Below are 26,806 nucleotides of genomic sequence, written 5' to 3'. Positions count from 1 at the left end.
GACAATGAGACGGGAGTGCCGGGGTCAGCCCGGAGGCACAGCGTGTGGGGCAGGGCTAACAAGAGCCACACCTTAAACCAATAAAAGTAGAGTAATGTGTTTTATTTAATTAAAATAGATTAAAAAACAGACTGTGTAAAAGAATTAGGATTCTCAATAATTTACTATTATTTACAGGAGAAATTCTGGTAGTTAGTATTCGCTGTGAGGAGATGAACACGCAGAGCCCAGAGCCTCCCCGAAGGCAGAGGGAGACTCGCTGGGGGCACTCGGTGACCCCCTGATTCCCGTCCACTCAGGTTGATATGGCAAATATATCACTGAGATCCTGGTGACCGGCAGGAAGGGGGGCCCTCAGCCGCCCAGGGGTCACTGTGCTGTCAGCCCTCGTAGGAGCTCAGGTGGGGTCTCCTTCCTCTCGGGAGAATCGTCACCACTCAGAGCTCATCACACGGGCACCAGTCAGTGGTTCCCCTATGCCCGCGGCCAAAACCCCATTCACAACCAACCTTCCGCAAACACTCCCTTGGCTGACGCGAAGCCCACAGTTTCCGGATAGGATAAAAAACAGGAATGGAAGCTGCACGTCCTGGTTTCCAGGGAAATCCTGGATGACAGAACACACCCGCCTGTGTTGTCCAGAACTTGGTGACTCACCAAGATGCCACGCAAAATGTTCTGTGCGCTTGTGGAGGGAGGAGACGTGGGGGGAGGAGCCGGTGTCCAGACCCGGCCCGGGACGTCCTGCAGGCACTTGTGGCCCCTCCAGGCGTGGAGCGGGCGTGTCCCGGGGATGCATACACAGGCCAGGAAGACCCCTAGAAGCAGCAGGGGTGCCGGACCCCCGTAACCCGACTCCTGGTTGTCGGAGACTTACGGTCTCCGTGGGCGCGGGCGGCTGGGTAGGACCGGTCCCTGGCATGATGGACTTCAGCGGAGCCACGGTCACCAGCTGGGGGAGGAGGGGCCCCGTGGAGACTCAGTCCAGAATGTCCGTCTCGAAAGGCACCAGGTGGTAATAGGACAGGTTGGTGACATAAGCTGCTGGGTCATCTCCATCCTCCAGCTCGGAGGCAAACTCACCGCCGTTCTCAAACCTGAAACGGGAAAGCAGAGGTGAGGCCAGGGCTGGCTCACTGGCCCCCGGCCCCGCTGAACTGGACAAAGGGCAGACGGTCACTGGCAGGAGGGTCTTTGGATCGAACAGCAAGGAAGGGCTCTCCACGACACCAGCCCATCCACCACCAGGCTGTGTGTGGAGCGAGTGTGGAAGGAACCGTGATTGCAAATTCATCAGTCACGTGGGCCCGACTCCAAAGCCATCACAGCTTTGGTTTTCACTGCCTTAGAGACTGATTTACTCTCACTGACCAATATTGAGGCATCCATCCATCCATCCATCCATCCATCCATCCACCAATCCATTTATCCAACAATCCATCCATCCAGCCTGCCAGCCAGCCAGCCAGCCATTTATGCATCAATCCATCCATCCATCCATCCATCCATCCATCCATCCATCCATCCATCTGTCCATCCATCCATCCAGCCTGCCAGCCAGCCAGCCAGCCATCCAACCATCCATCCATTTATGCATCAATCCATCCATCCATCTAACTATCCATCCATCCATCTATCCATTCATCCATCCATCCATCCACTCACACAGTGAGTATTTCTCTCTCCATCTGGGGGTTATTCTGGGCCAGGTGCTGGGGACACAGAGTGGACCAGGCACAGGGACATGCCACGTGCTGGGCCTGTGGACCATGGCAAAGATGGGTGAAGAAGGCCGTGTGGTCCCAGCTCCCAGCCTGACTGCTTCCTGGGCCACGTGCACACACGACCAAGGAGGCAGGAGTCAGGGAGGAGCTGCGTGAGGGCAGAGGTTAGCAGAGGGCGGGTTCCTGCATTTGGGTCCTGCACTCAATGTGAGGCATTACATGGCGGGCACGGGAAGAACTCAAGGAAGGATTTGTGCCCCAAATGTGAGGTGACCTAAATACCTTCTCAACGTGGATTCCCCAGGAATGGAAACCATCTCCGCGCCCTGCCTAACTCAGCCTCGGCTTAAGCATACTTGCTTAAGCTGGAAAAAAAGGACTACAAATTTTAAAAGATGCTTCACAGAGAAAACAGTGCACGGAGGACCTTCTCCCCAGGAGGGGACACAGATGCTGCCTGTACCTTTCCCATTGCTCCCCAGCCGAGAACCAGTCCAAACAAAGGGGAGTGGCAGAGGGGGGCGGATGCACGCCCTGCCCGGGCAGCGGAGAGGGCCTGGGGCCACTGAGCACACTGTCCACACTGCCCCTGCTCTGACTCCCGGTGACTGAGACCTCACAGGAGTTCAACTACAGCGGAAAGCCGGGCAGTGACGGGCAGGGCACGAGGCGTCCAAACCACATAGCCGCCGGCCTGGCTACACTGGCTGGGGAGCCAGCCGGGATGGGGGAAGGGGAGGGCAGAGAGGTGCCCCCCCCCCAGCACCCGGGGCACGTGGGGTGGACGGGGTCCCAGGGAGGCCTGCTGCCTCTAAGTTGCAAGGGAGAAGCGGAGGAGGCGGCGATGGCAGCTTCGAAATCAGACAGGAAAGGCATGGAGGTGGGTTTCCCTCTAAGCCCATGCTGACGGGCGTGTGTGGAGATGCGTGGAGCCCTGCGTCTGTGCAGGCAGTGAGGCCGAGAGGGGGCCCTCAGGTGCAGGGAAAGGCTCCAGGCAGGTGAGGGACGGGCCCGGTGGCGGCCACGACACAGCCCTGCCCAGCAGCTTCCTGCCCCTGCTACCTCTCCTGCCCTCAGATCCCCTGAGAACTGGGGAAGGAAGGGGACCTGGGATGCTCAGCAGAGTCCGGGGTCCCCTTCAGCCCCCGTGGTCCTCAGCAGGCCTGGCAAATCCCCCTGCTTCTAACCAGTGAGGACAGGGTCGGGGCTCGCCCCAGGCCTGGGCAGAATCTCCCGGAGCCTGGCAACCCCTCCAGCCAACCAGGGTGGTCACAAGGCTAAGGCCCAGCCGTCCCGCTCTCACACACATCCCCACCAGGCACACACACTTGGTCCCTGAGTGCAGGGGGGTCTCCGGTCTGAGTACTGTAGCTGCTCTCCCCCAGGGACAGTGTCGGGACTGACAGGTCCTAACAGCAGGCCTGGCAGCGTTGATCCACAGCCTTGGGGCCACACAGTTGCCGTCGAGGACCACTGAGGACAGCTGTGGCCAGGAGAGGCTTCTCTCTGTGACCTCCTGTCCCCTGGAATGTTCAGACAGACCCTCCCGAGAGACAGACGGCAGAAGACCATCACTGCGGGGCTGCCCGAGGTCAGGCACCTAGAGAAATGCCCGGCAAGCCCAAGTTCCCTGGAGATGCTCCGGGGCCGCTCGGAGGCCGACATCTCCTCGTTAAGCTATCCTGGGATCGCAGAGGTTTCCCCGCGATCTTTCTCTCCCACCAACCCGGCACTGCAGATTGAGGATGGGTCGCCCTGTCCACGCAGAGCCCCGGGCTGGCTGGAAAAGTTACATTACAGCCCTTGCTTTCTCTCCATGCTTCTCCTCCAAAATGATTCATGGTTGAACTTCCTTCTCAGAGCTGGCCTCATGCCAGGGGCAGAGGGCCTCTCGGGGCCTCTCAGAGACAGAACGCGTCCCTGGGATGCAGAGCCAGAGCCAGGACCCTGCAGCCCCTGGTGGTCCACCAACCACTCCACCAGGACAAGCCCGGTCAGAAGGTCCTCCCATGAAGCAGGACCTCCTTCTATCGCCATGTAATCCACGTCAGCCTCGGACCCACGATGCCAGCTCCAAGTTGGCTCGGGGGACCCTCGGGCTGGGAGCCGTCTGTGCACACACGGTGTGTACGATGTGCGTGGTCCCGGCTGAGCGCGAGGCATGGCGGCATTGGGTCGGTCCTGGTCCGCTTTCACGTGGGGCTGACGGGGTGTGGAGGGACCCCCGGACTCTGAGAGGCCCCCTGGTTCCGGGCTTGTGCCGGTCAAGTGCCCGCAGGAGACGCTGAGCTTCCAGAGCTGCCTGGGGGTCCCAGTGTCAGGCGTCCACGCTCGTCACCTGAGCCTTCAGGAGACCCTGCGAGAGCACAGCGGTCCCACCCGGAGAGAACAGGAGCCAGGAGACGGGAACGAACTCCTTGAGCTCACACAGCAGGGAGAGCCCCGGGCGTGGCCTTGACAGTCACCCGAGCCAGGTCCTGCCCGATAACCCCGAGACAGCTGGCAGCACCCGGGGTGGCTTTCCTAGAGCCCCCATCGTGGTCCATGTTCTGTCACCCGAGGAAGGAAGCACGGAGGGCAGGGGGTCTTTAGCTGCCTGCCTTCTCTAAGCCGATGCATCCGCCCTCCCCGCAGGGCAGGTCCGTGAGCCACAAAGAAGCCCCCTGGGAGGCGATGAGAGGTCAACATGCAGCTGACGCCCACCCACCCCCCCAGGAGACCAGGCCCCCACGAGGAGGCTTGTGGCCCCGGACCCTCCAGGGCCCAGCACAGCCCAGACGTGAAGCCAGGCAACTCCTCCTGAATGTCCCCCCTCCCCACTGCCAGCCGCGTGGTCACACTCTGTCCCCTTCCTAGAGCCCTGAGTGGGCAGGGAACCTGGCCCGGGCACTGGCTGACGGCTCGGGACCTCGTGTGTAAAATGACACTCGAATCAGTGCACTTACAGGTGCTCCGAGGGGTCCACAGCTGCGTGCTGGTCTTTTCCGTTCGGTATGCTGTGGTCAATAACGATTGTTTCGGTATTTGCTAGGCAAAATCCATTGGACCTCATGATTTCTGAAAGCGAAAGCAGTAAGGGAAATATTCAGAAGGGGATCCGATGCTCTCCCCACATCCCCCTCCTCCTACTGTGCTCCCTCCTTCCCCACAGTTTAGAGAAAGCTCCGCCGTTCAGACTCAGGGGCCACACCTGCCGACCCTACACCAGTCCAGAGGGGCGTCTCTCCCCCGCAGAGAGGCGCTCTGGCAGTCCGAGCGCTCTCGCCATACGCCCGCCCTGTGGGTTTGAAGCTGGAGCAGAACGAGGCTGGGTTTCAGGCTAAGACGACCGCACACGACGTGGGCTCTGCCCAGGTCGCCTGACCTCTCTAAGCTCTCACCTGTCTCAGGTGAGGATAACACGGCCCAGGGTCGCCGTGAGGATCCAGCGCAATCCGTGTGCGTTTTCAACCAAACGGGTGACTCCACCTTTTACTTTATATAATCCTATATATAAACTGACTTCTCACCAACAAGCACAATTTGGGGTAATTTTAAAAGGGCAACAAAGAGATCGTCTTTGTGTGTCTACATTGGCTGTGTGGTTAGATTCCAAGTGCAAAGTCTGGTGCTCACTCAGCTCTAGAAGGGGAGCGGGGGACGGGGAAGCCCGAGCATCGGTGGTGGCGGGGTGTGTGTATGCGGAGGCGTGGGCAGCTGAAACAGCACCGGCCTGGGACCTGGGACTCCACGGCACAGCCCAGCAGGGAACCCCGAGATACCGGACGCAGCGTCCTAACTGGAAATTTCAAAACTGTCCCGGATGCTCTCCAAGGACCCTTCCAACTCTAAGAGCCTATTAGCTCCCAGGCTCCATCACGTCATCTGGTCCATTTAAACATAAGTGCACTTGACTCCCTTCTCCGACCTGGGGAAGCTCTTACTGACATTTCCCGGGGACTGTGTGTCCTTCCCTTCCCTCAGTGGATCACAGACTCTCCAAGGATAGACCTGGAGGGTCACCAGGGCTCCAGCTGCTTGTGTGCATCTCCAACCAACCTCAGCCCCTGGTCATCGAGCTCCACGCTCAGGGCCTCGTTTGTCCCATCAAATCAGGGCCTTCACTAACCTCACCTTAGAAACGTGCTTCAAACAGACTCTGAACTCCTGCCGGGTCCTCAAATCCAATGATCATCGTCTTCCCACTCAGTGCCTGATGCACGGAAACAGCTCAAGATAGCCCTTCCTCCGGCCCTGGCACAGGCCGCAAGGATGTCCAGCGTTACCGCGTCTCGTCGGGTAGCTGATGCTATTGTTGTTTGCGGGATTGTTTTATTTCTTACGTCTCACCATAATTTAGATTATTTTATCCCCATGTACAGATTTGCTTTTTTTTAATAAGTGAAATTGTAACTTCCTATTTACTTTTCATCTTTCTGGGTATTTGATTCTCAGTTCCATGAATTTCTCTCCACATGAAGACACTTAGGGAAACGACACAAAAAAAAAAGAAGAAAAAAAGTCGATTTCCTCCTTACCTCCACCCCCCAGGATAAAATGACTATCCGTCAATCGGATTTGCCAAGTAACTGCTAAAATTTCCAATTGACTTTCTGGAGAAGTGACAGCGCTCGTTTCACTGGCCTTTCGAGGTCGGTCGCACTCCACATGTCTCTTTCCCGACCTCCTCTCCCTGGCTGAGCCCACCCAGAGCCCACCCGCCTCAGACAGCCTGTAAGTCATGAGAAGGAGCTGAAAACCAGCGAAAAGTCAGTGCTTGGAACCTCTGGGGTCAACGACACCACCAGGTGCAGAAAGAGCACGAAGACGTTGACCAACGCCTGAGAGGACAGACACTGCAGAGGACGACACCCCAACAGGAGAGACTAAGATCCCCCTGCTTCACAATTTAAAATGCACAACAGCACAGAACCACCTGCTTTACTGCTTTTATTAACTGACTCAAACCTGTCCCAGGAAGCACGTAAAACCTCAGGGACCTCAGGACAGCCAGCTGACAGCCCCCAGATCCTCTCTCCCACCGCCTCCCAAGGGAATTTGGAGGGGAAGACCCTACAAGTGAAAACAAACGTCAGTGCTGCAAAACATTTGTAAATGTCGCCAGGAGTCACCTTGTATGGGAACTTCCTCATCTTTCTTAAGTGTGAGATTTGGAGCTCTAGAAAGTGGGATCTAGAAAATGGAACCAGCCCCCGAAACAAACTTGTTACAAATCATTCCTTAATTGTCTGTGCAGAGAAGCCAATTGTCTGCAAGAACAGCTGGGCCCTCCAGGAACCCACTTCTGCCACTTAAGCGTGGGAAGCAGCTTACTCCTTGCTTAGCTTTTTCGTCTGTCAAAGGGGAATAACCGTATCCAGCTACCCCAAGGGGCACAGGTGTGGATTAAATGAGATGGTTTTTACAAAGACTCTAACAAATGCTGGGGCTCATAAATGGTAGTTATTGCTATCGTCGTTCCAAGCGTCCTCGTGTCTGTTGGGTCACCCAAAGAAGAAGAACCAAAGGAAATGCCGCTTACTGAAAAGCTTCAGCATCTGAGGCCTACCTTCAAATATGCTGAAAATGGGAATTTCTTAGAAGTCAGCTTAGTACCTTTAATCACATACACAGCCAGTTCCATGAAATAGCTCCTTTTCAAGCCAGTTTTTCGCATACAGAATTTTTTTCACATGAAGAAGAGTCCTGCTTCGCCATTTCTTACTTCTTAAAACTTTTGTGGAGCTCATTTTAGAATTACGGAAAAGTTGCAAAAGCAGTATAGAGCTTTCACAGATTGCTCGGCAGCTCGTCCTTTGGTTAACGTTTTACATAACCGTGGTACGGCGAGCAAATCCAGGAAAGGAACATCGGCACAATGCTCCATAAACTAAAACCTCCTGCACCTGAGTTTCACCCACGTCCCTCTGTTCTGGGCCCGGCCCGGATCCCTTGGGGCAGGAAGATGCGGTGGTTCAGCCTCCTGTGACCCCTGACGGCCTCGAGGGCCTGGGTCTTGCCTCATCTCTCCTGTGGCTGCAACACTTGGGACGCGGACTGGTGAGTCTTTCACTGACTGTGCCTCAACTTGCCTGGCGTTTCCGTGCTTGGACAGAGGTGGACGGTCCAGCAGGAACCCGCAGGGACGCTGCCTTCCCTGGGGCATCAGATCAGGAGTGCGATGCCCACAGGCCTCGCTTATTCCTGGGATGTCGTCTGGATCTCTCGGGTCAGGAGGTTTTCTCCAAAATGAGGAGACTCCCCCTCTCTTTGTAGTTGAGAACGAGCCTGGTGGAGATGTAAGTGCAAATTCTGCTTCTCCTTCAACTTTCACCCACTGATCTCAGCATCTTCCAGGGATCATTCCTGCAGCAATGGCTACTGTCTGGCTGGTGGTGATTTGCTTTTTTTACTTGCAGCCCTGTTTTCACATGCCCCATATGCCACCATAACTCACTTCATTAATTCATCTATTCTTTTTTTCCTGCGGACAGTCTCAGCCCTGAAAGCATTCACACGCTCTCCGATCCCCTTTCCTATTCTACTTTCAACGTCTCTAGCGACGGAACAAAACCCAAAGCCATGTCGCTTCATTAACTGGAGACCAGGACTCTCCCCGTGTGGTGAAAATTAAGTTGAGACTGTACAGATGCCTGGTTACTTAAAAATGAAATTGTATTTCCAGCCTTCCCAAGCCTGAGTACTATGATTTTTGAGGTCGATATCAATTAATCCAAGCAGCCAGAGCGAGGCTGAGGTTTATGCTTTCTTTTAAGCTGTGCCAACACAGCCACGGTGTAGAAAAACTAAATTTAAGTTTTCCTAGACTCGGTAATAAACTTTTAGATTAACGCGGGATGAAGAGTGTTTAAGGCTGCATTGGTCCAAAGCATCACCTAAGAGGCCAGAGCACTTGCCAGAATCGTGGCCCCGGGGTGGGGGTGGGGAGGCTGGTTCTCACACCATGGGCGCCTGGCGCCACCTAGTGGAGCCCCTGATCCCTAGCCGGTCAACCTAGAGGTCACTGCAGGAGGCCTGAGAGTGGGCCAACGTCAGGGCTGTCCGCCAGGGCACCACCTCCCAGGATGCCACATCAGAGGCTTGAGAAGACGCTGAGAAGTCTGGGGGAGGGGGTGACAGCGGGAACGGCCGTTTCCATGCACGAGTGGAGTTTAGCTGGACAGGAGTGGACGTGGACGGGCAGGGATTGTGGGGAGGGAGGAGAGAGGGCCCAGCCAGCAGGAGGCCCAGGGCCTGGAGCAGAGGGGTCGACGGTGACATGGAAAGCCAGAGTGACCACAGCTTGACATGCCCAGGATGACAGGAAATCCATAAATGAATGAGCCAGGAAGTCAGGTCCGGGTGGCCGATGTCGGTACTGAGGACACACCCCGGGGAGAGGCTGGGCTGCTAGAGACTCGGCCCTCGGGGCGCCTGGCTCTCCGGGTCCTGAGGCCCAATCCCCCGGGCACTCCCGAGTCCACACGCAGCACAAATACGGGCCCAGACTGAGGAGCAGGGCTTTTGCCCACACGGCTCCAGGTCTGCGGCCGGCAGCGCTACTGTAAGGCACGGTTTTCTTTAGAAGTTTTTCTGAATTTGCCACTTCCTTGTCTCAGTGGCCAACGAAAGCACGTCTCACGTGCCGTGGGAACTCCCCCGCCCAGCCAGGCGCTCAGGCAGAGGGAGGGCCAGCGAGACTGGGGGACTGGGGGTGAAGATCCCAGGGAGAACCCCTTTGACTGATGAGAGCGGACGAGGGGGAGGGACCCCCAGGCGTGGGAGACCCTCAGCTCTGGAAGGGGCGACCCCGCCAGCTTCCCGCGCAGGGCTGCCTGCAGGCCGCGGTCTTGGCACGAGGCTTCGGGCTCTCTGCAGCTGACTCGCAATAGCTGTTGACGAAGCCCACTGTCAGGCAGCCCCGTGTCACAAAGTGTTCCGTGCTGAGCCGCAATGGCTGCAGCGACTCCCCACTGCGATGCCCCAGCGGGGAGCACGTTGTCCCCAGGACCCAGGCTCCCGGTCTGCACGGGGAGGCCGAGGCCCTGCCTTCCCAGACCTGCGTGCCAGGCGACCCCAAACCTCTGTCCTCAGTCCTCGAAACAACACAGGAACGTACTTAAAACCTCGACGTGGGACCCCAGCGCTACCCCTGTTCAATCCTGTTTCCTTCCTTTCAGCGCTTTGGGGTAAACTTGGGTCGTGCGTTTATCCGAATCGGCAGTAAAGACAAGGCACTGAGACGGGGGCTGGGGACGCCAGGTTGTCGCCTTCAGAAGCACCTGCATGCAGCGCCGGCCCGTCCCTCTTACGCCCTGGGGCCTTTGGGTCAACCTGCGCCTGCCACCAACCCCAGGCCCTGAAAGGATCCTGCGGCTCTCGGTTCTCCTGTTTGCTCAAAACAGAAAGAAATCAAGCAAAATGGAGATGCCAGGGCCGGGGCTCTTCCGTGCAAGACTGAAGGACAGAGGTGCCCACGCTCCAGGTGACAGCACACACAGCCCGACACACTCTGAAGCCTCTCTGAGGCTGGGACACTGGAGTCCCCGGACATCCGGTCAGGAGGGCTGACCACCATTTTCACTCTCCTGTAGAGAAGGTTCTGGACGCTAGGCGTTAGCTAAGAAGAGGCCCCCAGCCCCTGCTCATCCTCCTAAGGACACACGTGCAGCTCTCCTGGGAAGACGACAAAAGTGGCAGACACGCAAACCCGGGCTGAACCCTGTCCTGCGCACACACGGTCAGAGCGAAAAGTAACTTTTCTGTCCCGGGTTCCCAGAACCTGCCAGCCCTGCCCGCCGCGCCCCAGCACGCAATTAAGGAATCTCATCCTTGCCGTGGTACATCAGTCAGTAAGGACACTTTTATACCAGTGACGTCAGCCGTCACCCCAATGCGCCCCCTCCATCTTCCCATCACTGGGGCCCAGTTCCTTTTCAGGTGATGGCTCTGGGCTCAGGTCCCCTCACCTCCTGATTCTTCCCCATCACCTCCCTCTGAGCCCCCCTCCTCCGCTCCCTCCTCTTTCCTTCCTTCCACTCAGAACTCAAGTGCTGGACACAGGGACCCCCCCCGCCGCCTCCCCTCATGTCAAGGTGACCTGTGGGATGTCACCGCTGCCCGAGCTGTATCCCCTCTGCTCCCGGCAAACGCCCACACAACCTCACTCAGGCCAGACAAGTTGCCTGGGGAAGCCCGGTACCTGAGACTTCCAGGACAGACCTCTTTTCCTACAAAATGCCCCTCACAGGCTTTGCCAACGGCACTGCAAAAACAGAGTCTAGTGTTGTAGCAACACGTGCGGCCCAGATCTGAGGAAGGTGCCACCGGGCTGGACCCAGGCTTCCCTCGCTCCCCTCTGACCCGCAGGACGGCTGACCATCCCCTCTTAGCGCTGCTGACATTTGTCAGAGGCTCAACCCAGTGTCCACGCTAAGGAGACCTACACCATGTGTCCCTTTCTGTCCCCCCGTCCTAAAGCCAAGAACCAAGTCAGTGTTGCGCTAGGTGAACTCCTATTTTTGCAGGCTGGACGACGCATTCCAGTAATTCACTTCAAAATGCCTCACTGAGGGCTTCCCTGGTGGCGCAGTGGCTGGGAGTCCGCCTGCCGATGCAGGGGACACGGGTTCGTGCCCCGGTCTGGGAAGATCCCACATGCCGCGGAGCTGCTGGGCCCGTGAGCCATGGCCGCTGAGCCTGCGCGTCCGGAGCCTGTGCTCCGCGACGGGAGAGGCCACGACAGCGAGAGGCCCGCGTACCGCAAAGAAAAAGCCTCACTGATGCTTTCACCATAGACTGTTTAGGCACACTCCAATCTATGCGCCAGGTGACTCGCTTTGGAAGGAGGAAGAGTGTACATTGCAGGCCAGTAGGTAGAAACACACAGTTTCATAAAAATCGGGAAACGGTCCCTCCCCTGCTGCTTCCACCCTTCTGTTGGGCTGTCTTTCTGGATCCCAAGTGGGGGAGGTGTGTCCAGCACGTGGACAGTGGGCTGGGAAGGTTTCTGGTGGCCCTGTGGCTCTCACCTGATATTTTCACCGGACTTTGAAAGCTGGGTTGAATTTTATGGACGTTGTCATTTTTTAACACCTGATCCAGGGGAGATCTTTCAAAGAAGGTGAGCACGACTTCTGACCTGGAATACTGGGAAGAAACACGTTCATTCCTATACCTTTTCCTCCCGCGAGGCAGCCCGTCTGACGCTGGTGGCCCCGCACAGCTCAGACTGCGGGACTGAGCGCGGACGGGGCCGCTTCCCCACTCACCTGTCAGGCGCTCAGGTGGCTCGAGGCCCAGGGACGGACAGGATGGGGACAGTGGGAACAGTTCGTGCCTGGTCTGCGCCAGCGTTCACGCACGTCCATCTCCCCTCACTTCCAGTAAACCGCGAGCCCGTCACTTCCGCTGCCTCCCCAGGGAGAAAGCACCGGAGCCCCCAGAGCCCGAGGAGCCTTCCTTCCCTGGGCTTACACCTAACCCCACCTGACGCTTCCAGGAAGCGCGCCCCGGCCCCGCCCGTCCGCCCGCGCCCACCTCGCGCGCCCACCTTGCGCACCCACCTTGCGCGGCATGCTGATGACGGCCTTGAGCAGCTTCTCCACTTCGTTAAGCCTGGTCTCGATGTCGTGGGCATCCTTTATGGAGACCAGCCCTGGGATTGAGACACAAATGCCTCCATCAGAAAATCACAACAAGAAGTGTGCTTCCGAATTGAATACAGAACAAGACGCCTCCCTGGCGTCACCCTCCACAAAAGACATCTGGGAAGTTCACTCGGCCTCACGTGGGTGCAGCCCTGCCCTGAAAGCCTGGCTCTCAACCTTGTTTTAAGTTTCAACGACCCAACGAGTGATTAACGTGTGTGCTGCGGTGGACGCTGTCCGTCTGAAAGCCACGGAGACACCATCAGAGGCCTCTCCGAGCGGGACTCTCCAGCCGCACCCTGGACAAGGCCAGAGCTCAGCCCCCGCCAGCGTGGTGGCCGTAGCTGGGGGAGGCTGGACCCACCAGCCCCCAATGACACGGCTGAGATGACCACAGGTCCCGTGGAAACGGAGCCTATGTTTAGACAAGTCATTTAGATACCGGCTTTGAAAGGGAAAAAATCACATCTTTACCCAGAGAAAACCAGCGTGGGCATGACTCACAGCACTTTCCAGGAATCGGCTTCTACCCTCGTTCCAGTTACCGGAAGTCTCGGCTGGCTACTAAAAAGTGCGGTATTCTGTCTCTAAAACACGAGAGCTAGTGGCACGGAGACTCGGGGTGCGTTTCTATCTTCCTTTGAGCAGTGCAGAGCACAGACCTTCCCAGCACGGCTCCTACACATCAGCTTCCCAGGGATGGAGCAGGTCAGATTCCCAAGGACATTTCACGTGACCCAGGATGGTGGTCCCGGTGAGCTACGACCAAACCACAGAGGCTAAATCCCAGAACTACGTTCAGTCACTGAATCCGTTTTCAGAAGTTCTGGTTTTGATTTACAGGTGAAAGGGTTGTTCATTTTGCAGGCAGCTCACCAAGTCCACGTAGTGTTAAATTAACCTCCTAAACTACGTGGTTGAAATTAAGAGGCCCCAGAACGCGTGGTCCATGGAAACCAGGGGCGCCCCAGACACAGGGCGAGGGCGCTTCTGAAGGCCTGGGCTGAGCAGGGGGTCCCTCGCATTAGCTGAGGTCAGGAATGTCCAGTCAAGGCCAGGAATCGGTCCCTGGACCTCCTGGAGCACAGGCCGGGTGCACCTTCACCTGGCCACCCGGGGGCCTGCTTCTCAGTGGGCTGTCTGGTCCTGCCCACCCCACCTCAAGCTACACGGGCCCAGGCAGCCAGCCAAAGACCCCAAGCCTCGGTCCACACAGCCCGCGCTGGCAACCTCAGCCATCGCCGGAGAGAGGGGCCCGGGCCACCTCCTCCCCTCTCCCCTAGGCTGCCTGGCCTACCCACCACCCTGCAGGCTGGGGGCAGCGAGAAGGGAGAAAGAAAACACCAGGGTGCCAGGGTCTCAGCCCTGAGTTTCTTGTTTAGAGTTACACACACGCACAAGCACACACGCAGACACGCACACACACCCCTCTGTGACCTCTTGCTTGCTATGGACAAGTCTACAGAGGAAAAGAGAGATGCTGAAAAATCCTCTGAAAAGTTGTTTTTAGAGACAGGACAATTCTGTAAATCATCCCCAGAAAGAGCTTCTTTATTCTAAGACAAGCAAAACTACCGTCACGTTTCAACTTCTGTTACGTCTAGCACACTGGTGTTAAATCACTCGAGTTCATGACACAGTAGTTGTGTTCTGTAAGGACAGTTTATAGGACCAGCCTCTCGTCTGGTCAATGCGTACGGCGTATTTATACCCACCTCCTAGGACATAAAGCACGTGTAACCCATGGTTGGGTTTACAACCACCCAGGGTACCATTCAGTCAAATAAACACTTTGCTCTATGCTGATCTTCTTTTAGGGAGGCCAGAATTAGCAAGCAAAAAGCAGGACACCTAGTTCAAGGTGCGTTTCAGATAAACAATGAATAATGCAACAGTATGGATAGACACACTAAAAAATTATTCAGTGTTTATCTGAAACTCAAACTTACTTGGTGTCCTGTACTTTACCTGGCAACACTATCTTCTTGGCGACCTGCCTTCCAGACGAAGCAGAGAAAGGCAAGAAGTACGTGGTCAGGCCTCTGGGAACACGTAAGGGTTTAGGCTCAGCGCGTGCACCCTGGGGGTCCGAGCCTCGCCAACCTCACGAGCTCCGCTGCTCTGTGACTACCACAACCTCATCCCAACCCCGAGGAACGGGTCCAAGGCACCAGAACATGGCCCCCATGCCCACACAGCACTGCCTCTGGGGCACCCATGCCCACTGGCCTTCCCCCACCTCCAGGCTCGAGTGAGAAAATCCCACCATCCCTTAAAGGCCACGTGGGTTGGGACACGCCTTCTGCTCTGTGAAGCCCCCCACCCACCAGGCGGGACTCGTGTGCTCTGAGCTCTGGGAGAGCTCCATCCACCCCACCTCTGCAGCACTCACCGCTCGGCAGCAGACCTGCTCCCTCCCCTGTGGCCTCCCCAAGCCCACCTGTGAAGCTGAGTGTAGGAGGTACCCAGGGTCCCCTCCTGTCGTCAGCCGTCAGCACAGGGCCTGACACTGACACTGACACCCGCAGGGGATTCACGGGTCGTTGGCCGTTTGTTGATGGAATAAAGTTGCACAAGAGAACAGAGTCAAGGACAAGTTATCATCTGTGTGTGTCCACCAGCCTACGGGTGCCAACCGCATCTCTGGCTTCTCGGCGTCACTGACCCCAGCCGGATCCCGGCCAGCAGGCTCGGGGTCACAGGCCTCAGAGGAGAAGCTGCCCAAGACCGAGGTGGTAACAAACCCACTGAGTTGCCAGCCACTCTGGTTTGGTTCTATCTGTGGAAGCTGCAACCTTATCGCTGCCTTTCACCTGCCTTTATGCTTCTGAGGAGAAGCCAAACGGTGCTCTCTGGAAATGAAAACGTGCTTCAAAACGAGAGGGGCTGAAAACATTTCAATGGCGAAAGAACACGCTGGAATCCCTCCTGCAAGAACAGAGTGACAGGGGATAGTTTTTTAAGCTTTGGCTTTTGGTTGGGGGCCCTTCTTCATAATTTATTTCCCCGTGGCATAGTGGCTTCTGGGTGACAACCAAGGCGATCGGGCTCAGCGTTCCCACGGTACGTCCTCCTTTCCCCAAGGAAACCCGTCCATGTGAATGACAAGGACGCTCACCTCTTCCCTGAGGAGGGAATCAAAGGTGGAGATTCGTGAAGCTGTGGATTCGGCTGGGCTGACTGGCATCCATCTAGGGGCGGCCCCCAAGGCTACCTGGCCCCCACAGAGCCCCTCCCTCACCCCACATCAGGGCAGGAAGGGGTCACCACTGGCTACGGGGCTTCCAATGGCTTGGCCCCTCTTCCAACGCCAGCACCCACGTTTCCCTCCTCTCCTGGGCCTGGAAATCACCCTCCTTCAGTTGTTTTAAAGGTGTTTCCCATTAAACAGGGAGGTGTACTAAATGCGGAAGGAAAACATTCAAACAAACAAACAAACCCAAAACTGTGCTTTGAGGCCACAGTGCAGAAATGAAATAAATCTTCCTTTAAAATTTCATGTCTCAAACCCACTGAGGTCCGCCCCCATCAGCTTTCTCAAGTTCACAACTGTTGGAAACTGAAACACCTGCTGGAAACACCCAAGATCAGCATCAATTCCCAAAATGACACAGCACCAGGCGCGGGGTGTGAGCAGAGCCCACATCTGGGGCCTGTGTCATTGCCCAGGACAGACGGCGTATGGAGACGCTCAACTACGTACAGGCAGTCGGGGGGCTTTCTGTCCTACCTGCTGTATTCTTCCTTTGTGACCCAAGAGCTTTGGCTTTTGATGACCCGCAGAGCTTTTCCAAATGTCACTTGTTTACAGTAACTATTTTAAACTTCATTTTCAAAAATGTGCTTATGTCCAATAATTTAGGATTATCTAGAACTTTTAGTTTTTGTATTCCAAATATGGTTGATTGAACGGAAACTGTGGGTATCTTGTTTGACTCAGTTTTACTATCTGAGATCGCGATTCTAAAGAATGCAAGCGGATAAAATGGTTGTAAATTTGCAGTTGGACAGAAAAACTCAGACCTTCCCCCCCCCCCCCCCCCCGCCCTTGGTTATGAGGCTGCCGTTCCAGGGCCGGCCAGCAGGAGGCGCCATCAGTCCATGGAAGGCGCGGGACGCAGTCCAGCGAGGACAGCGGGAAGGGATGCGGTCCACCCGCCACACCCAAGTTCTAAGGAAACTGACTCAGAAGACTTCACAGCCCCAGGAAAATTTCTAATTTCTGATAAAGCATCATCACTAACATAATCTCAATTTTTAAAAATTTCACTCTACACAATTTGTGATGTGAGAAATTTATCCAGATATAGCCCAAAACTTTGAAACTGTAAGATTGATAACACGACTATGTACATTTCAGTATGTCAATTTCACATCCCTTTGGGGTTGAAATTCAGCCTTGAGCAGCCAGGGTACCCCTTCTGTCTAAACTAGCTTACCCTTGAAAATCGAGAACTCCAAACGAGCTTCTGTCAGTTCCTGGGTTAGGTCTTTATACAAACACAAACACCTGACTCACTCTCGGAACCCAAACTGAACCCGAACTGTATCAGCACAAAGATCAGGCTGAGGGAGCAGACACAGACCAGTGTCCTGACCTCAGGCACCTGGTCCCACGTCCTACTTCCGTGGGTGGAGGCTTCGGACTGAACATCTCTGGTGACTGTCCCAGCCTCCAGGGACAGACTCAGGGCTGAATCTGCCTGAGCGCCTTCTGCCGCTGTAATTCTGGGAGTGAAGACACATGCTTCTCGGGTCCATTGGGAAGGAGTGTCCGTTACCCAGAGGATGCCAGTCCCTTAAGAGGAGACTCCCATGTCAGACCCCGGGGAAATCTTCTGTGATGTGGACTTTCCAACTGAGCCAAAGAAGGCATAGTTCCAAAGTCCATCCACGCAGAGCCCAGAGAGGCAGGCGGCTCGGGCGAGGTGCGGAGGGCACTGTCACGAGATAGATATTCTCTAAAGGCTGAGGATCGTACACATTTTGGAAATAAAATATTTTAAAATTTCCAGGAAAATTCTCAATGATTACTTCGTAAATACTTGTCCTCTAAATAGGTAGTCAGCATAAAACCAGCAGGGACTCACTCAGCCATGAGCTCCAGCTCCACCAAAGTGGTTATTCTCTGCTAAACTCAAGCATCCCCAGGCAGCCCTCGCTCCCTGGGAACCCGTGGCGACTCTGACCTCGCAGGCTCCATCCATGGGGGTCCCACCCTTTGCCCCCATGCCCACCCTGCTGCACACAAGGCTCGGTCCCCCTCCCCCATCACCCTCCCCTGGCCCAGAGATGCCCAAGGCAACACTGATGGACGGGAACATCTCCTCCCCGTCTTTGCAAGGACGAGAAGCAGGGCAGGGAAAGGAGGCGGAGGAGAGAGACGAGCAGAGACAAGACAAGAGGTCCAGAGGCCCCGGGAAGGGGCTGCGGGAAGACTTCTGTCCTCCGCTTCTTCCCAGGCCTGTGAGATGCCCGCCTCTCACCACATCCCTCCGCCAGCCCCTCCTCCTCCGGCCGCCTCGCTCTTCTCCCGCCACAGGCAGAATTCCTTACTAAGCTTCAGGCTCAACACGGCTAAGGAGTCACTCACTCCGCCTTAGTCCGTCTTAAAACTTGGAAGGAATTTAGGGAATAAACACCAGCCGTCCCAGGCTCTCAAAACAGGAAGCACTTGATCCCGAAGCGGGCACCAAGGCGACAAGACCTGCCCCTACATGCTGGCCAGGATGACGGACACGAGGCCAAGACTGACCGCAGCGAGGTGTCACCAGGAAAACCCAGCAGGGAACCTGCAGCGCAGGGGTGAGGGCGAGAGCGGGCCAGAAGGGCTGAGACAAGCCTTACACACCCCTGGGGGCCAAGGGGGGCCCGGCTCTCCACCCAGGCTCTGCCCCCGTGGCAGCTCTATTTCTCATAGAAAATACACACCGAGAGCATCTGCCCCGGAAAACTGCCCCCGAGCCTGACCCACGCCAAGCACCAAATCCCAATTTCTGGACCAGCAAAGCCCCAGGCCTGGTCGGTAGGGGTCCCACTGAGGTATCGGGGTGACCCACTCCCCGGGCTCTCAGGCGCCATCGCCGTCCCCACCTCCCTAGGACGGGAGGCTGGAGGCCACACCTGGGGGCGGGCGCCACACCCCCACCGGGAGGGCTCTGGGTGAGGGGACGCTGCCTACCCAGAGCAAAGGGCAGAAGCTCCGCCTCACATGGTGCCTTCCCGTCCAGCATGGCTCTGTCGAGGCTTCAGCGCTCACAGCGGCGGCCATGCAGATGCCACCCCTGCCAGCTTATGAACCCGCAGCGGTGGCTTGAGCTGAACCACCTGCCTCAAGTCACGTGGGAGGGAGCCAGAAACAGCCCGACACCGCATCCTCACCCGCCTGGTCCCAAAGCTGCTGCTGGTGCTTTGGCCGCTCAGCCCAACCTCCTCCCGCCGTGACCTCGTGTCCCCAGGCGGGTCCGCCAGTCTCGCAGGGCCTGGATTTTCCCCTGCGGGAAGCAGGGGGTTCTGGTGATGAGTGGGCACCGTGATAAGAGCCTTAATCCCACGTCCGCTCCTTCCCTCCCCCCACCCTCGGTCCAAATGCCGCTTGTCGTGTTTCCTACTGACTGTAAGTCACACACCAGCAGAGGACGACGGAGGTGCCTGTTCTTAAACGTGCGGCACGCCCTGCAGTGTAAGTCGGCAGTGGATCAGGGCGGTCGTGTTCACCTGCAGGACCCACGTCGGGGAGCGGGGAGCGGGGCCCTGCGGGGCCTGCCTGGAGGACAACGTCGCGGCACGTGGTCTGTGCTTCTATGTGACACAGGACACGTCTTGTCTGTGCTGCCACGGTTCCAGGGAGCCCAGGCCCGACCAGAAAAGAAAGGCGTCCAGCCCTTCGCCTCAGCCCCCTCCCTGCCCCCATCACGGGGAGGATTTGGATCCAGGGCCTGGCGGGGGCGGGGTGGGGGGGGAAGCTTCTCAGGCCCGTTCAGGGACATGGGGACCACCTTTTCAGTGGTGACGACCGAAAGGGCTGGTGGATGCCTACTGTCACCCGAGGAAGTGAAAGTGAACAAAAACACCAACGAAAACGATTTCAGTGGGACAACGTCAACCCCTGGTAACGCCGCGCCCTCACTCACTGTCCCCTATGTACTCTGCTGACGGCCGCTGCCCCTGCAGGACGCCCCGCTCCAAGGGGCCGGACCCTGGGGCGCCCGTGCTCGCCCGTGGGGCTCATCGCTCCTGGCCAGCCTCTCCGCGGCCCCGCCCTGCAGCTCCACACCGAGCCTCACGGAGCGGCCACACCGCCCCGGCCCTGCTTCGTACCTCAGAGGCTTTGCTGCTACCTTCCGCTGCATGCCCATCTTCCCTAGTTCTGACTGCTCCCAACCAGAAACACCTCCTGCCGTTTGGAAAAGTGTTTATAAAAACACACAGTGGAGGCACACCAGGCCCAGACTGGTTAAAAAAGAGAAAAGGACAGCGGTGTCCCTGGGGGCCAGCCTGGGGGCACCCAGATGCTACCAGCCGGTCCCAGTGCTGAGATGCAGAACCAAGTTTCCCCTTGGAAATCTGGTGGGAAGTAAGCGAGGCCTAGAAGCTCCAGAGCGAACAAGCTCTGTGAGTTTCTGGCCGCTCCTTCTCTGACTGGGGGTTAGCCCGAGTCACCGGGGCCCACGGCACGGCCGGAGCTCTGACGGATGAGACCATGGGACCGCAGAGCACACCGTCACTCACGGAGGAAGGAGAGTCCGGACAGGGAACTCGGAACAAAGCCTGAGCGACAGCAGGGTGTGGGTCTGGGAAAGAAACATAAAACCTTAGGAAGAGAGGAGACAGCCGGCTCCCGGGAGGGATGGTGCCGGCACCAGACCCGGGGGACGGCAGAGCCCGGCAGCCCTATATATGGAAGAGATTCGAAAATAGGTCTGTGAATCAGAAAGAACACCCAAAATGCCCCCAGAGAAGTGAAAACTGCCCCTCTCCCCATTAGAAGGGGCAGGACCCCCTCCAGGGAAGCCATGCATGGGGGCGGGGCAGGGCTGTGAAGGGGGAGGACAGGACCCCGGCCCACTGCAGGGCCCGTCAGGCCGGACAGAGGTGGCCTCTGTCCCCCTGATCTGCTGCCCTGACCTGTGGGTGGCCTCTGCTCTTTTTTAGCCACTTTCACTAAGAAAGGAAACTCGGGGCTCTGCAGTTCACCCCCAGACCAGACGGCGATCTACCCCCACTTGTTTCGGGGAAGTGCAGAGCTTCTCCCCATCCACGTGAGAGCAGAGCCTGGGAGCAGAGCGCTGTCCCCTAGAGCCGTGGGGAGGCGGGGTGTCCTGGCTGGCGGACCTGCACCCAGGCCTCTCTGGTCGGTGCCAGACGCCTTCGCTTCTGCCCCCCCATCTCACATCTAACAGAAGGTCTATGAAGACGCAGGCAGATCCATGTCCCTGGTGACAGGGGTGAACAGACGTTACCCCAGCACCATGCACAGGATCTCAAGGAGGGGCCTTATTTGGAGAAAACACTAAATACCGTGTTCAAAGCTGGGCCCTCCATCAGCTCCCCCGGCAGGCTTCCTGCATCACCCAAGGCTCCCACACCCACATCTGGTCTCTCCATAGACCCTGCACTCCCTCCCAGACACGTCCGTGTTTGACCACTTCTCACACCTTCCCTGTCTCCCCGGCTCGCCCTGGTCCTTCTCCAGCCATGCTCAGCACAGCAGCCAGAGTGCCCGTCACATCAGGTCGCTCCCGTTCCGAGCTCTCCATCTCCGACAAGAGCTCCACGCTGAGCGTGATCTGCCCACTCCCTACCTCGATCTCCCATTGCTTCCACCCCCTTCTCTCCCCGCCAACCACAGCGGCCCCCTCAGAACTCAGGGCCGCCGGGCACACGCTGGCCTCAAGGCCTTTGCACTTGCTCTGGCCACTGGCTGGAAGCTCTTCCCCAGGCACCTACATCGCTTCCTCCCCATTTCCTCCCGGGCTCTCCTCACAGGTCACTTCCTCTGAGCCCTTCTGGACCAGCCCATCTGAAAGTGAACCCCTCCCTGCCCCTGCAAGTCACAGCTCCTCTCCTTCCTCCCTTTTCTTTTCTTCTGAAGGTGCAGAACCGTCTAACATGTTTTTTAAACTTATCTTCTTTATTATTGGATTCCCCCCCCCCCCCACCGAATACAGAGTCATGAGGGCAGGTTTGTCTGTTTTGTTCAGGAGATGATGGTGCAGGGGAGGCATCTGGTAGGTGCTTGCTGAGTGAACATAAAGTGTTGGTTTGACGGGGATCCGGGATCAAAGGTCACCTGCCTACTTTGGAAATGGGATCTGTTTCTACAGTGATGACTTCATAAGGCCTGAAACAGGTGTTGTTTTTTAAAAAGGATCAAAATAATCCAAGAGCCCCAGACAGTCACTGGGGACATTCTGCATGCTTGTCTTTTAAAGTGTGAACCTTCCCAGACGAGAGATGTAACAGGCAAGAGGCCTTGCCACATCTGGTCAGGAGCCCTGAACCATGTTAAGTATTACGTAAAGGGGCTTTAAGTCAAAGACTCGGCCCTACCTGTGTCAGAGTGTGGAAAGAGCAGAAGGGGACACCTTGGTCACCCAGAGATACTATGCACAGAAAGCAGCTACCTCCCTCCCCCAGGCAGGGGCACAAGAAAGGAAGGACGGGTATATCAGATCCAGATGCAGAAGAGCATAAGGTGAGAAGCCAAGAGGCCAAGGAAGAGGATAGAAGAAGCAAGACTAGTCCTGAGAGCAGCCTCGCCCAAACAGAAGACCAGGGAGGTGGGCGAGTGAGCCCCGTGCCGCCACTCCACGCAGGGGTTTAAATATCTCTGCGCACGTGTCACCAGGAAACATACACGTTCCACAGACAGACAGCCAAGGCTAGCACCAGTGCGTGTGCAGAATCGAGGAAAAGTGCTCTGCACAGAAACACTCTCCCACGGCGATACTCCAGGGACCACGACAGAGGGCTCCGCATCCCCTTCACTGCACGCGGAATCAAAGATGCAAGTCGGACCCAAGGCGCTCCCACCCTCTGGAGGTGTTCAGTCCTGCATGCACAAGAGCTACCGGCCTGCTGCCAGCGCGAGTTCTCAAACCTACACTTGCAAAGCTTTTCAAAGAGATGAGTGGGCCAACGTAACCCAGCCCAGAAACATGCAATAAATTTAAACTGAGGGAATCTGATGGGGAATTGCACTGAGAAAACCTGGCATCTCTAAAACAGCACACACATCTGGATGCCTTTTGTGTGTATGGTTTGTATGTCCAGACGATCTGTTTATGCAAATAGCAAATCCACCTGGAAATAAGGTGAACGCTTCTTTTGCATTATGGCGATGTATTTTACTTAGCAAACAACTTCCCTGGACTTTCCTTCCTTCTAAGGAAGGGAAAGGCCTTCCCTTGGGTGTACAACAAACTCAGGTAGTGCTGGGGGAGGGGCCGGCTTGCCTCCAGGCAGAGAACCTGGAACCAGACAGAGGGTTCAGGTCGCCTGTCCTGCGGCCCCGGGCCTCCACCTCCTCTCCTCCAGGGGTGCTGAGCTGGCCTTGCAGGAGGCCCTCTGGTCAGGACTCCAGCCGAGAAGACATTCCCACAGTCCATCGTGGGCTGTTCGAAAGGCCTTCACACACAACTGGTCCTCACCTGACTGCCGCCCCGCATGTCCCCCACCAAACCTAATACCCATTTCTTGCTGATTTTTCTCCCTTTAGACACTTGAAAGCAGCTATCATACCCCTTCTGCGCCTTGTTTTCGCCCTCGTGGTCACCCTCTTCCTGTCTCCTTGCGGATGGTGCGCTGACCCCTCGCAAACCCAGAACCAACCAGGCACGACCTGCGTGGAGGGACAGAGCCCAGGGCGTGCGTGAGCACAGCGCACCCTAGCCCTTGTGCTCCGGGTAAGGTGGTTTCCTCACCAGATCCCAAGGCGACTGAAGCTCCGCCCTCCTCCCCACCTTCTATGACCCTCACCAGAAGCCGCTGGGGGTGACAACAAAAGCCACCTTTGTGGAGGGCTTACTACTGCTGGACACTGAGGGTGCACTCCAGTCCGCACGAGAAAAGTGAGTGTCAGGTCCTATGTTACAGGGGCGGAGCCAAGTGGGGAGCCTGGAGTCACAGCTGAGCGGGGTCCTCTGACAGAGACCTGGAGGGCAGGTGGAGGGCAGAAGGGAGGGCAGGGGGAGGGTATGGGGGAGGGTATGGGGGGAGGCAGGGGAGGGTATGGGGGGAGGGCGGGGGGAGGGTGTGGGGGAGGGTATGGGGAGGGCGGGGGGAGGGCAGGCCCTCCACCAGCTCTCAGGGACTCCTGTTTGTTTATGGCCTGCCTCGTTCCAGAAAGGATGTAAGTCACTGAATAAACAGCTGTTCCTTCATCTAAGCTTTCCGGATTTGGGCATCCATTTGATAAATAACAACACACACACACAAACAGTAGATCAAGGTAAACTAATGCCATGCTTGAAATAATACTGAACTCCCTCCAGAGCAGCATGAAAGCGAGACTCAGGGGAGCAGGGCCTGCAAACGTGCTGGCTTTGGGAGCCTTTCCAAGTGACGCGTCTGCCCGAGAATGTGTCATGAGAATGAGCTAATTACCCATATAATTCACTCACTGGGGTGGGAGCTGTCCCGGGGAGGGGGGCGTGGGGCGGAGTGGAGATTATCCCAAGACCTCAGGCAGATGGGCAGCTTCAGTAAATGCCCCCTAAAGTGCCCCAGGGATCTGCTTAGAGGAGGGCGCTGGGAAGTGTCACCAGATTCTCAGCGCTGCAGGTGGTCACGCGTGTGTGTGGGAGGGGGCAGGGGGGACCCCAGTCCTCCTGCCTCAGCTTCAGCCTCTCGCTTCCTCTCCGCGGCCTCCAAAGGCCAGCCCCGTGGGCCGAGGAGAGGAAACGGGAAGCCACCCAGTCCCTGTGAGCCAGGAAAGTCACAAGGCGCGGGAGGAGGCCTCTGGGCTCATCAGACTCGAATGCGGACCCACCCTGGTGGCGACGGAGGCCGCGTGGCACCGCGCACTCGGGCTGTCGGTCACCGGGGACGAGAGGCGCGGCCCTGCCGGGGGAGGCCTCGGAGGGGGCTGCCAGACACGACGCGACCCCAGCTGGACGCTGTCCTTAACTCCTCCCAAACGTCCCCCCCGCCTCTCCGGCCGCGGCCGCGGCGGGAGTCGCAGGGGCCGCCCGACACTGGCGCGGGCCGGTGGCTCGCCTCGGGGACGGTCAGGACTCCCGTCTGGCCGGCCTCGGGCCCCGTGCGCCGACTCCTGCGCACCAGCCACTGCACTTCACCGCCCGGGGGCGGGCGGAGGTCTGAGGGCCCCTGTCCCGTGCCGGGGCCCGGGATGTCGCGATCCCCGCTTAATAACCGCCCCTGCGCCCCCTCCCTGCACTTCAAAGGAGTCCCCCCGACCCCCTGCCCCAGGCCGGGCCCGCGCCCACCTTCGCGCAGCGGCGCGAGCGCCAGCTCGGGCCGGTCCTCGGGGAAGGCGTCGCGGAGGCGCTGCCACAGGCGGCCCAGGTCGGCCAGGCTGCGGTGCAGGTAGAGCACGCTGCGGTCCGACCACTCGGTGCGGATCTCGAAGAACTCCTCCTCGTCGCCGCGCCGGCTGACGATGAGCCGGCGGATGCCGTTCACCCAGCAGCCGCGCACGAACATGTTCACGAGCGACGTGCCCTCAAACACCGCCGAGGCCATGCCGCGGGCCGAGCATGCCCCGGCCGGCAGGGGGCGCGCCCGCCCGGGCCTGGGTCCGCGGGGAGTCCGTCCGGAGCCGGGATCGGTCTGGAGCCGGGGTGTCTGTCCGGGCCCGGGGTCCGTCCGAGGTCTGTCCAGAGTCGGACAGATCCAGGATCTGTCCGGAGCCGGCGCTGGTCGGGAGTCTGTCCGGAGTCGGGGTCTGTCTGGGGTCGGCCCGGCCTCCGCGAGCTCTCCGGGATGGCGCGGCGACGAGCCGCGGGTCCGGCCGAGCGGCGGCTTATAAGGCGCTTCCCTTCGCGGGCGGCGCGGCCGCCGACGTCGAGGCCGCGGTCGCGTCCGCCTTCCCCGCCTCCGGGTGAGAGGACGCGCCAAGCGGAGGAGGGGGGGCCTGGCCTCAGCGCCCCGCGCCGCCTCCCGAGCCCGCGCTGCTGGGGCCGCGGGGACCCCCGGCTGCCTGGAGGGGCGGAAACCCGGGCGCCGGCCCCGCCTCTGTGCCCCCGCCCCGCCCCCTCCCTCCCCTCCGGGCCCCGAGCCGCCGGCCGGGATCGGACGAGACTGGGCAGGGAGGGCGGGCTGGCCTGCGCTCGGCAGGCTCCCGGGGAGACTCCTCTCTTTCCGTTTCTCGATCCTCGGAGACTGTCGGGTCGGGGGGCTGCGCGCCCCACCCGACCCGCGGGGGTGGAAGCTGCACGTGTGCCGGGAGGGGGGCGAGGGCGGGGCGCACCCGCTCCGGGGACCCGGCGCCGGTGCTGTCGGCCAGGTTCTCGTCCGCGCGCCGCCCGCGCATCTACCCTGGGCCGGGCCGGAGGCCGAAGCCGCCCGCCCCGCGTCCCCCGCGCGTTCCAGTCGCGCCACCGCCCGGCCATGGGGACACGGTGGGACAGACGACGCGGCAGGCCCGGGCCAGCCAGCCACAGGGTCCCCCCAAAAGGAGAGTGGACCCCCTGCTAAGAAGTGGGACGGGCCGGCGGTGGGAAAGGGTGCCCTCGGAAAGAGCGTCCCCGCGTGAGCTGGGGCCCTTGGTGAGCCGGAGAGATTTCGAAGTGGACCCGGGGAAGCTGCCCCCGTGGAGAACCGGGATTCACGGCCGCCTGCCCCTCAGGCTGCTCCTAATTGGGAGGTAATTTTGAGCGATAGTTAAGGAATCCGGTTAGTTCAAGTATTGGAAGTTGGTTCTAGAGGGTCTCGGGTGACCTCACATCGCCCCAGGCTGGGGAGGCAGAGCCAGGGCGAGGCCCCTAAGCGCTCTGCGCTCCTGGAAAGTATCGAAAGCCCAGCTAGGGCGCAGAAACGATGGGGACCGAGGGCAGGTTGTCGGTCACGTGACTCGGTCCAGCCTGAGGGCAGGTTGTCGGTCACGTGACTCGATCCAGACCGAGAGGTGTGTCTCACTGCTACACACACGCGCACAGGCACACGCGCATACATCACCGCCTCCAGGTTTTACTCAGACTGCTCCAGTGACTTGCCCATATCAGACCTTCAAAGTTCATCCAAGTTTATCTTTACCTCCCGTTTGCCTTGTGAACTGGGAAGAGAAGGTGTTTTCCACAACCTGGAGACACCCCAACCTGGCGACAGTCAGTAAATGCTGGTAACTGATGGACTCACCACCTAGTCCGCAGGAGGGACCTGAGGGTAGAGGCTGAGGAAGCGGGCAGAGCTGAGTTCTGCCGTCCCCCACAAAGCCCCACTGAGGTCTCCCCCCATCGTACACACCCCCTCTCCCACTGCCACTGGGCTGAG

General features: G+C 58.3%; 1 protein-coding gene across 1 annotated transcript; it reads right to left on the bottom strand.

The window, feature by feature from the left end:
- Positions 1-979: 979 nt before the first annotated feature.
- On the bottom strand, positions 980-25,057 carry PXDC1 (PX domain containing 1). The gene is made up of 5 exons (XM_065886276.1): positions 24,802-25,057; positions 12,269-12,360; positions 11,735-11,852; positions 4,670-4,781; positions 980-1,097 (listed from the first exon to the last, which is right to left on the bottom strand). Exons 1-5 carry the CDS (start codon positions 25,055-25,057, stop codon positions 980-982), a joined length of 696 nt encoding a protein of 231 aa, XP_065742348.1.
- Positions 25,058-26,806: the final 1,749 nt, after the last annotated feature.

This window comes from Phocoena phocoena, chromosome 10 (assembly GCF_963924675.1).
Source record: "Phocoena phocoena chromosome 10, mPhoPho1.1, whole genome shotgun sequence".
Lineage (NCBI taxonomy): Eukaryota > Metazoa > Chordata > Mammalia > Artiodactyla > Phocoenidae > Phocoena > Phocoena phocoena.
Note: the sequence above shows the minus strand (reverse complement) of the source record. Positions and strands in the feature narration are given on the sequence as shown.